The sequence below is a fragment of the Neomonachus schauinslandi genome, chromosome 9 (genome assembly GCF_002201575.2).
Source record: "Neomonachus schauinslandi chromosome 9, ASM220157v2, whole genome shotgun sequence".
Taxonomy (NCBI): Eukaryota; Metazoa; Chordata; class Mammalia; order Carnivora; family Phocidae; genus Neomonachus; species Neomonachus schauinslandi.
The window spans coordinates 125,089,620-125,101,158 of NC_058411.1; the positions used below are offsets into that span (position 1 = coordinate 125,089,620).

The 11,539-nt window shown below is 46.6% G+C and overlaps 1 protein-coding gene across 1 annotated transcript in view; it reads left to right on the top strand.

The window, feature by feature from the left end:
- Positions 1–11,539, top strand: part of ADAMTS17 (ADAM metallopeptidase with thrombospondin type 1 motif 17) — a 342,817-nt gene that overhangs the window by 46,225 nt on the left and 285,053 nt on the right. Inside the window, exon 3 of the mRNA XM_021680437.1 lies at positions 3,890–4,062. Coding sequence (XP_021536112.1) covers positions 3,890–4,062 — 173 coding nt within the window. The remainder of the gene's footprint in view (positions 1–3,889; positions 4,063–11,539) is intronic.

Consider the following 11,539-nt stretch of genomic DNA (forward strand, 5'->3'; position numbering starts at 1 on the left):
TAGGGAAGGACTAGCCATCAGTGGTGATGAGCATGGAGCTGCTGGTGGGGTGGTTGATGAGAGTGAGGAGTAGGGAGGAACAAGCTTCTCTCCACCCCCCCTGTTCCTCTCTGCCACTACCCCCAGGAAGGACAGGGGCATTGAGAGAGGGAATATTGGTCCTTGGTCTCTTGACCTGCAATTCCAAATCCAGGATTATTTTTTTAAAATTCTATTTATTTATTTGTTATGTAGACAGAGAGTAAGCACAAGCAGGGGGAGCGGCAGAGGGAGAAGCAGGCTCCCCGCTGACAGGGAGCCCAATGGGCCCTAACTGTGACCTGAGCCGAAGGCAGACGCTTAAGCCACTAAGCTACACAAGCGCCCCACCAAATCCAAGCCCTTTGACACTCATTTTGTGGAAGGCCTGCCCTGCCCTGACGTGAGGTCTTTCTTGACCCCCCATTTATTCATTTCACTGCAGAAATAGTAGTGCCTTTTGATAACAGCTTGCTGCCCCAGACCTCATTTGAAAGTGGTATTCGGTATATGGCATGCCCACCGAATTGCCTTGCAAAATCTGAAAAATTCTGAATTCCTGAAACCCATCTGGCCACAGGGGTTTGAATCAAGCCTTCCGGCCTCTTCCCTTGGGTGCAGGGGCAGGACAGAGCACTGGGGTGCACGTTACCAGCCAGCCTAGTGTGGTTCTGGCCTGACAGCCCCAAGTAACAATGCTCAGCAAGGGGAATGCAGACAGCCTCGCGGCAACGGGCCCCAGGCAGCTGGGAGGGATAATTACCCCGTAGCTGCTGGAGGGCCTGGAACAAGCTAGAGACTCTCCAAGCGGAAGGAGCATGGTCAGTGGGGGCTGCTCAGAAATCTGTGCCCCGTCTTCCTGGGTAGGACCTGCACCTGGGTAGGTTGATGCAGCAGCATCGATTTCGTGATGCTCAATCCAGAACCCTTTCCTGCTGAGCTTTCTTCGGCCCTCCTACTGTTAGGTTTGACGCTCAGAGGGCAGTGAGGAGCCTGTTGGCACACACAGGCCGAGCAGGTGGGGAGAGTCAGAGCAGAGTGGGGGAAGCTTTGGGTTCTAGGGCCGAAATCTCCACTGCGTAGTGCTTGACTTTGGCTTTGTGATGTGGGAAACAGGGATTCCACTCACTCACTCACTCACCCACCCACCCACCCATCCATCCATCCATCCATCCGTGGGTGCATTTGTCCAGTGAATTTCCTGTCACACCACGTGCTAGGCCAGGGGCTGGGGGCCATGAAGGGAACTACATGGGATAGTTGTAGTGAAAATCCTTTAAAAACCAGAGCAAAACAATTAAAAAATTAAAAAAAAAAAAAAAAAAAACCAACACAAAAACCCAGAGCTCCTGACCATTGTGTTTTACCTATTAGTAGTCTGGGCACGTGTCAAACCATAGCATTTCACCCTGTAGGACACCCTGTTTATTAGCTCTCTGTGGTCCATCAGGGAGGGAGAGGTAAGTCTTATTAGTCCTACTTTGTACTTAAAGAATGATGCCCAGTGCAGTATTTTTTAAAAGATTTTATTTATGAGAGAGAGAGAGCGAGCAAGTGAGCATGAGCAGAGGGAGGGGTAGAGGCGGAGGGAGAGGGAGAAGCAGGCTCCCCTCAGAGCAGGGAGTCTGATGTGGAGCTCGATCCCAGGAGCCTGGGATCATGACCTGAGCCAAAGGCAGACGCTTAACGACTGAGCCACCCAGGCGCCCCCCAGTGCAGCATGTTGATCTGGTCTGGGAGTGATGGGCTACTTCTCTCAGAGACTGCTCAGCTCACATGGTCCAAGTTCACCATCTTCCAGGGACAGATTACTAATGTGTCCTCTGGACCTTGCCAAAAATATAGCTCTTTCCACACAAGAACCTGAAAACATAGGACACTGTGCAAAAGTAAGTGCTGAGCAGCCCTGCCGGGGGGGGGGGGGGGGGGGATCTGCAGATGAGACTAGGAGTTGGACCTGCAGCACCACGTGGCTGGGAGAACGTGGTTGTGCTCATGACAACAGAATGCTTACTTGGGTGGCCCTTCACTTCCACTGCATTGAAATGGGAGCAAGGTGGTTTGTTACAAAATCCAGGTCAGCCTGATCCAGGCAGGGAGCACCTGGCAAGCAAGCACCCTGAGCCCAGAATGTGGAGATCACCCCTGTGCCTCCTTCCTCGTGGTCAGAGATGAATGGGTTGCTGAATGTGGGTATAGGTTTACAAAGAGACCTTGGACAAGCAGCCTCTTCGTTCTGCCCATGTGTAAGGCAGCGCTATCAGAGACCTGGCCTTTCGTCTAAGCATGGACTCTTCCCTCACTCCACTGCTGAGGCCCAGAAGTCTTGATGGGAGGTGGACCTGGCTCTGGGCGAGGAGAGACAGGACCGACGCATTCGTGCTTTTCATCTTGCGTTTCTGCAGCTCATCCGATAACGTACCGAGCTCCCCCATGCCTTCTGTATTGTTGTGGAGAGTGTAAAAGTGACATCTGTGTTTTTCTCAAACTCAACATCATTATTTTAAATAAAGTAATTCTGGTTCATTGTATACACTTGGGAAATACAGAGAAAAAAAGGAAAACGAAGATCACATATCCCCTACCATTCACACTTTAGTTACGTTCTACCTACGTTGGTTGGTTATCTGTCTACTTATTTATTTATTCCCTTTGGGGGCCCAAGGGTACTTGTGTGCTAAATCTTTGCAAAATCGCAATTCAACTATAGATACAGATTTAGTTCTGCCTCTCTCTATGTTGCTAAGTAATTGTCACAAACGTGCCTTTCCCGCTGCAAACCGTTTTACCATGGCTGGCTTTCTCTGCGGTTGGATACTTAGATTGCTTTTTGGTTTTCACAGTTGTAAATTACATGGTACAGAGTATTCTTGTTTGTTCATGATGACCCATATCTCAGGCTGTTTCACAGTGTGCTTTTTTGGCTCTGGAAGGATCAGATCACTATGAAGCTGGTTTGTGCATATGAAGGCTGGGTTTGCTGTGTGGAAATTGTAGCAGAGATGACACCTGTCATCTCTCTAGGGTCTAGTGCTCAACATGGAAATAATAGTTATCAAATTTAAGAAGTGCCTTTCTATTTACATACATTTGGATCCTGAAAATGCGTACTATTCATATCAGCCTTTAGCGTTGGTCAGAGGGGTTTTCATCAGCAAAGCCTACGTCACCCTCACCTAGCAGCTTGGAGTTGCCCAGACACTCTGATTTGGGCTCTAATTGATAACAACGATCAGATCTGATAGGGAATCAGTTTATCTAAAGAGTCAGCAGAGGATTGCCAATGACCCTTCCCTGGGTTGACGAAAGGACCTGTCTTGGCCGGGATGTGCGTGTCAGGTGATTTTCTTTTCTGATGCTGTTTTGTTTTTCTTTGAAATAATGCTTTGTTGTGATTATTAATGTTTATGGCTCCTTATTCGTGACCGTCAGAACAGTGGCCAGAGTGCCACCTCCCCGGGTCCCAGCTGTCAACAGTGGGGTTAGCCCTTTCAGGAAAGCTTGCTGGGTCTCTGCCATTAACCTGAGGCACTTTCCGATCTCTCCCCAGTGGGCCTGGGCTTCCTTTCCCTCCGCTGACTTTGCATGGCTGGCCGCTCTCCTCTGATGGGGCAGGTTTTCTCTTCCCTGATGTTCAGTCCCATTGGCCTCCTCAGCTGCGATGTGGACAGATGTGAGCCCCCTTCTGCCCCTCAGCTCCCCCTGTAGGAAGTGAGCTCAGGATCCCCCCTCCCCCCCAGATGGTGGAGGTCCAGCTCTCCTGGCCCCTGGAGATTGACCATTCTCTGTGGGAGGCTCAGCAGGAGGCCGCTTCACTGGTTTTAGAACTCAAAATGCCAAGGCCTGCATGGATGTCTCTGTCGTTTTCTAGAAAAGAAGAAGCCAAGGAAGGGCAGGCCGTCCCAGGACTGGCGGGAGCGGAGGAACGCCATCCAGCTGACCAGCGAGCACACGGTGGAGACGCTGGTGGTGGCCGATGCTGACATGGTGCAGTACCACGGGGCAGAGGCCGCCCAGAGGTTCATCCTCACCGTCATGAACATGGTGAGTCTCCCGTCGGGGTCCTGGATGAGTGCTCTGTCCTTGTCTTTTCCCCAGGTTGGGGGATGGAGACACAGCCCTGTCCCACGGGAGAGGGCCCGGCCGCCGACCCTGCCCTCGTGTGTACTTTCAGCTCGGGGGGCTGCTCAGTGGTTGCCCCGCCTGCCATTCCTTACCAGCGGTTTGCCAAGACCGTGCCTAAGTGCCAGGCCCCGTCCCAGGGGGATTCCAAGTTGAGCGGGTCAGTCCCTATTCTAAGGAGTCAGTGGTCTGGTAGAAGGAATCAGGATCACACTTGAATGTGAATCAGCTCTCGCCGTGCGCCGTGAGGGCTGGAGGAGAGTAGGGGGAGAGGTTGTCTGGTTGCGGGTACAGGGAAGGAGCCACGAAGCTGGTGTCTACCTCTGACTTGATGAATGGGGATAGCGGGAAACCACGTGACTGGTGAGGGGGGAGGGGCTGCACTCCTCAAAGTTCAGACACGGAAAGACTTTTGCATGCGTCCCCACTCCACCCATCCACCCACTCTCCTGACGAGCATTTTTTGAAGACCCTTGGCATTGTGTTAAGGTGTTGGGGATACAGGTGCCAAACAGACCTGGTCCTTCCCTCGGAAGGCAGTGCTATCGGCAGAGAGATAAAACGCCGGTGTTCTAGTAGAAATACGGGCAGGGACCGCTGGGGGCCAGGGGCAGGGCTGCCGAGTGATCATCCCACAGCGTGGAGTCTTCCGGCGAGAGCTGACCTTTGGGCTGAAGAAGAGTAAGAGTTTGCGAGGTGGGGAAGGGGTGGCCGGTGGGGCAGGGAGGCTCACGCGGGGAGGAGGAAGTACTGGCCCTGGTCTCTGAGAAATATGTGTTCCTCGTCTGCACAAACCCGAGTCCTCCCGGTGGCTGCTTAATGACGGGTTGCTATGCCTCCGTCTGCCCAGAGGACACCCGGGAGGAGGGCTGGTGGGGCTGGCTCCACAGCAGCCTCTGTCCTCTGTAGTTCATTTCATCTCATTTATGTTTTTTAATTGTCCAGAGCACAGGTGCCAGGAATAAACACTCATTACGGCAGCGCAAGCAGTAATGAGGCAAAGCTTCCGCTTTGACATTTGTTCATAATTTTATCGTCGGGGCAGGGGCCGCTGTTGTATCACAGGCAGGGAGGGGGTGGGACGTGGCGATGTAGCCCCCAAACCCCCCACGGCTGTAAGACAGAAGGACAGGGACCCAGTGGTCCCCATGCTTGGCTTTCATTCAGCACTCTTCACTCCCCTTCCGCTGCTTGGAGGAAGAAGTTGGAGGCTCCAGATCCCATTGCGGAGGGCAGATCTGGGGCCAACCCCATTAAATTGGGATTTAGATGTTTCCTGATGAGGCCTACCCAATAAGAGCGGGGCCACTGTGGTGAAGGGCATCTGGCATGTGTACGCTAATACCGAACCCTCCGGTCACCTCCGGTGGGGTTTCTTGGCCAGTCTGATGAGGCCAGAAAGCAAATGAGAGCAGAGTCTCCTGACCCACTTACACAGACTCACCCGGAGCTGGTTTCTGTGGCTCTCGTGGTGGGTCGCCATTCAGAAAACTTAAAGACAAGTTGTATGCAGACATGGTACCTTGTTTTGAACAAGACCACCCTCCACCACTACCATCTTCCAGGTCCTCAAACCCTGGTTTTGAAAATCCAAAGAATTCTGTTCTTCCCGTGGCTGTTTTAGCCTAGGGATTTCCGTTAGGAAGTGAGATCTTCTTTAAGCCAGGAGGATGGGAAAGGACTGTGGTGGGGATGAGGAGCCCTGTCATTAGACAGGTCTCCAGGTGCAGAGCAGGGAGGTGAGGCCACCCAGCTCACCTCTCTCCCGTCAGAGTGTTTACTGTGGGCCTGCAGGATTGAACTGGCTCTGTTTCCCTAGCTTCGGTGGATTTGGAAGGGAATCTGCTGGAGCAGCTGCTACCTTCCTTGCAACATGTTTCTCTCCAGGCTGCGGGAGGTAGCATCATTGGGTGCCAACATCCTCTGGGTAGATACCTGCCCATCCACGCTTGCCGCTCGGACCCTTGAGGCTAAATCTAGACAGGCTCCTGTCCCCAAGGCAGGCCTGGGCACTCATAGGGACTTGGTAACACGTTCAAAGCTGGGCGAATTGGGTGTCACATGTTTGCTTACAATTTTCATAGCCTCTCATGGTTGTGATGTGTGTTTGAATTAGATCAGCACTGACCAGAGGCACATGTCTGAGAGGAAGGAAAGGAGTGCACGTCTGTGATGAGTAGCTGGGTTATTTCTTCTCCTCATACCCGGTGGATTTCATTATATTTCCATCTTACAGAGAAGGAAATAGAAGCTTGCAGGGAGTGCCATAGTCAAGGTGCAGAGCCAGTGAGCGAGGACACGGCAGGGCAGGCACTCAGAGCCAGGGCTGAGGGACTCCGGTCTCACCTGTTCAAGGTCACAGGCCTGTCTGGGGCCCGTTGTTTCTCTCCATCTCCACCCTGGACTGCCCACCGTTATCTCTGGCTTTGGAGACTGCCGGAGCTGCCTCGTTGGGCTCCTCACGTTCGTTTTCTTTCCTCTTGATTCCTTGCCAGAGAATGGCCAGCAAGAGCTTCATCCAACAGAATTAGGACTTCGTTACTTAGCAGCGCTAAGCCCTTCTGTGGCTTCCTGTGCACTTGATGGGGAGTGCTCCCTGTATTGCACGGCCCTCCCAGGCTGTGGAACTGGGACCACCTGCTTCTCCTGGACTTGATTCCCTTCCCCACGTCAACACTGAACTCCTGCCATGTGGGCCCCTGTTTCTTAGGTGCCCCAAGCTCTTCTGTGACTCGTGGTCTCTCTTTGTCAGGAATGCTCTTCTCCCCACTCCTTATCAAGCTAGCTTTCTCTATCTTTGAGCACTCTGGGTAAATGTCCCCTCAGAGTGGCTCTCCTTGCTGACCCCTTTGAAAAGGCCAACCTGTTTTCTTTATCATAGCAGTCTGCTTTTGCACTTGGTCCTTATCTTGAGTTATAATTCCATATTTATTTGCTTTTTAAGAGCCATCTTGCTGCAGAGATTTTTTTATGCTATTGAATTTAGGCTGGTATAAATTCAATTTAGAGCATTGTAACTTTAGGATGTTAAATGTAATCCCCATAGTAACCACAAAGAAAATAGCTACAGAATATACACAAAAGAAAATGAGAAAGGAGGGGCACCTGGGTGGCTCAGTTGGTTAAGTGTCTGATTCTTGATTTTGGCTCAGGTCATGATCTCAAGGGTTGTGAGATTGAGCCCCACATCGGGCTCTGAGCTGGGTGTGGAGGAGCCTGCTTGAGATTCTCTTTCTCCCTGTCTTTCTGCCCCTCCCTCCACTCACTCACTCACTCTCTAAAAAGAAAAATAATAAAATAAAAAAAGAAAATGAGAAAGGAATTAAAAAGTTTCACTATAAAAAAATCAACTAAACACAAAAAAGTAATGCGGGAAATGAGAGACAAAAAATGCTATAAAGCATATTGAAAACAAATAGTAAAATACAGAAGTAAGTCCCTCCTTATCAGTAATTATCTTAAATGCAAATGGATTGAATTCTCCAGTGAAAAGGTCAGCAGGATGAGGGCTCCTGGGTGGCTCAGTTGGTTAAGTATCTGCCTTCGGCCCAGGTCATGATCCCAGGATCCTGGGATCGAGTCCCACATTGAGCTCCCTGCTCAGCAGAGAGCCTGCCTCTCCCTCTGCCTGCCTCTCCCTCTGCCTGCCTCTCCCTCTGCCTGCCTCTCTCCCTGCTTGTGCTCTCTCTCTGTCAAATAAATAAATAAAATCTTAAAAAAAAAGAAAAGCAGGGTGGATGAAAATATATATCCAACTATATGCTGTCTACAAGAGACTCACTTTAGAGCCAAAGACACAAATAAGTTGAAAACAAAAGGATGGAAAAAGATATCCCACGCAAATAGTAACCATAAGAAAGCAGAAGTGGCTATAGTAATATCACACAAACTAGACTTTAACCAAAAGAACAAAGAAGGATCCATATATTAAAAAAAAAAAAGTTTCAGTACAGCAAGAAAAACATAACGTTGTTAAGTCTTTTTGCATCTAATAACAGACCATCAAAATATGTGAAGCAGAAATTGGTAAAATTGAAGGGAGAAACACACAGTTATGTAATAACAGAGACTTCAAACCGCCCCCCACCCCGCCACTGTCAATAGCGGATAGGACCACAAGACAGAAAATAAGTAAGAAAATAGAGGACTTGGACAAACACAGTAAACCAATTCGATCTAACAGATAGACAGAATCCTCCATAACAACAACAGTCCTTATTTACAAGGGCACATGGGACGTTCTCCAGGATATAACCTATCTTAGGCTACAGATTAAGTCTCAACAGATTTAAAAGATATCATACAAAGTATCTTCTCTTGACCACAGTGGGATTAAGTTAGAAATGAGTAACAGAAGGAAAACTAGAAAATCCACGAATATGTGGAAATTAAACAACATACTCTAAACCCATGGGTCAAGGGAGAAATAACAGGGGAAATGAGAAAATACATACAGATGCATAATAATGAAAACGCAACACCTCAAAGCTTACGGAACACCACAAAAGTAGTACTCAGTGGGAAATGTATAGTTGTAAATGCTCACATTAAAAAAAAAAAAAAAGATTTCAAATCAGCAACCTTACTTTAAAACTTAGGGAACTAGGGAAAGAAGAACAAACTAAACTCAAAGCTAGCAGAAGGAAAGAAATAATAAAGATTAGAACAGAGATAAATAAAAAATAGAAAAACAGAGAGAATCAACAAAGCCAAGAGCTGATTCTTCAGAAGAATTAACAAAATCAACAAACCCGTAGGTAGAGGGACTAACAAGAAGACTCAAATTACTAAAGTTAGAAACAAAAGTGGGCACACAACTACTAATTCTACAGAAGTAAAAGACATTATAAGAGGGTACTATAAACCATTGTACACCAACAGATTGGATAACCTTGATGACCTGGTTGGATTCCTAGAATCACAAAACTTAAGGCTTTATCATGAAGAAATAGAAAATTGGAAGATTTAGAACTAGTAAGGAGATTGAATCAATAGATTAAAAAATCTGACCAAAAAATACCCTGGACCTGACAGCTTCACCGATGAATTACACCAAACATTTAAAGAACAAACAGATCAGTCCTCTTCAAACTCACCCAAAAAACTGAAGAGGAAAGAACACTTCCTAACTCTTTCTAAGAGACTGGTATTGCCTTTACAAAGTCTGATGAAGACATTACAAGAAAAGAATACTACAGTTCTTTATGAATTAAAAAAATACACTTTACTTTGTGAATATTCATGTAAAAATCCTCAGCATAATACTAGCAAACCAAATTCAACAGCATACTGAAAGAATTATACACCATGACAAAGTGGGAGGTATGCCCAGAATGCAGGGTTGGTTCAACATACGGCAATCAATCAATGTAATATACCACATTAATAGAACAAAGGGAGAAAATACATGATCATTTCAACTGATTTAGAACAAGAATTTGATAAGATTCAATACCTTTCCATTAAAACAAACACCCAACACACTAGGAATAGAAAGTAACTACCTCAGGGCGCCTGGGTGGCTCAGTTGGTTAAGCGACTGCCTTCGGCTCAGGTCATGATCCTGGAGTCCCGGGATCAGGTCCCGCATCGGGCTCCCTGCTCAGTGGGGAGCCTGCTTCTCCCTCTGACCCTCCCCCCTCTCATGTACTCTCTCTCATTCTCGCTCTCTCAAATAAATAAATCTTTAAAAAAAAAAAAAAGAAAGTAACTACCTCAACATCATAAAAAACATAGATGAAAAATCCATAGTGAATCTTGTACTCAAGGGTGAAAGCCTGTAAGTTTTTCCTCTAAGATGAAGAACAAAGCAAGGATGCTTGTTTTCACCACTTCTATTCAACATAATATTGGTAATCCTAGCCAAAGCAGTTACACATGAAAAAGAAAGAAAAGGCATCCAAATAGGAAAGGAAGAAGTAAAATGATCTCTATTCACAGATGACATGATCCTATATGTAGAAAGTCCTAAAACTTCCTCCCTCAAATTTTAGAACTTATAGAATAATTCAACAGAGTAGCAGGATACAGAACCACTACACACAGATCAGCTGAATTTCTATATTTAACAATGAGCAAAAAGGCAATTGAGAAAACCATTTCATTTACAGTAGCATCAAGAACAAATACTTAGTAACTAACAAAAGAGGTGAAAGACTTGTACACTAAAAACTACCAAACGTTAGTGAAGGGACTGGAAAGACATCCATGTTCATGGGTTGGAAGACTTTTTTTTTTTTTTTAAGATTTTATTTATTTATTTGACAAAGAGAGGCACAGTGAGAGAGGGAACACAAGCAGGGGGAGTGGGAGAGGGAGAAGCAGGCTTCCCGCCGAGCAGGGAGCCCGATGCAGGGCTCGATCCCAGGACCCTGAGATCATGACCTGAGCCGAAGGCAGACGCTTAATGACTGAGCCACCCAGGCACCCCTGGAAGACTTCTTATTAAGATGTCAGTACTACCCAGAGCAATCTGCAGATGCAGTGCAGCAAAGTCCGGACAATATTTGTCTTTGCAAAAATGGAGAAATTCATCCTAAAATGCTCATGGAATCTCAAGGGACCTTGAATAGCCAAAGTAATGTTGAGAAAGAACCGAGTTGGAGGACTCCACACTTCCTGATTTCAAAATGTACTACAAAGCTAAAGTAATCAAAACACTGTGGTGCTGCCATAAAGACAAATACATAGAGAGCCTAGAAATAAACCCTGACAAATAGGGTCAAATGATTTTCAACAAGGGTGACAAGACCATTCGATAGGGGAAGTGTTCGTCTTTTCAACAGGTGGTGCTGAGAAAGTTGGATGTTCACGTGAAAAAGAATGATGTTGGACCTTTACAACTAATACAGTATACAACAGTTAGCTTGAAATGGATTAAAGACCTGGACATATCAGAGCTAAAACTATAAAACCCCTAGAAGAAAACACGGGAAAAACTTCACGACATTGGATTTGGCAAGGACTTCTTGACTATGATACCAAAGGCACAGGTAACAAAAGAAGAAATAGGCAAATTGGACTTCATCAAATTTAAAAACTTTTGTGCCTCAGAGGACGCTATCAGTGGAGTCAAAAGGCAACTTATAGAACTCAGAGAAAAATACTTGCAAATGCATATTTGATAATAACCTGAATATAGAGAACTCCTAAAATGCAGCAACAATAAAAAAAAAAAAAACCAAACTGATTTAAAAATCGGCAGAAGGATTCAAATAAGCATTTCTCCGAAGAAGATCTGGAAGTGACCCAGTAAGCACCAGAAAAAATGTTCAGTGTCACCGATGATCAGGGAAATGCAAATGAAAACCACAACGAGATACCGCTTTATTACCATTAGGATTTTATTTATTTATTTATTTATTTATTTATTTATTTATTTATTTATTTATTTATTTAT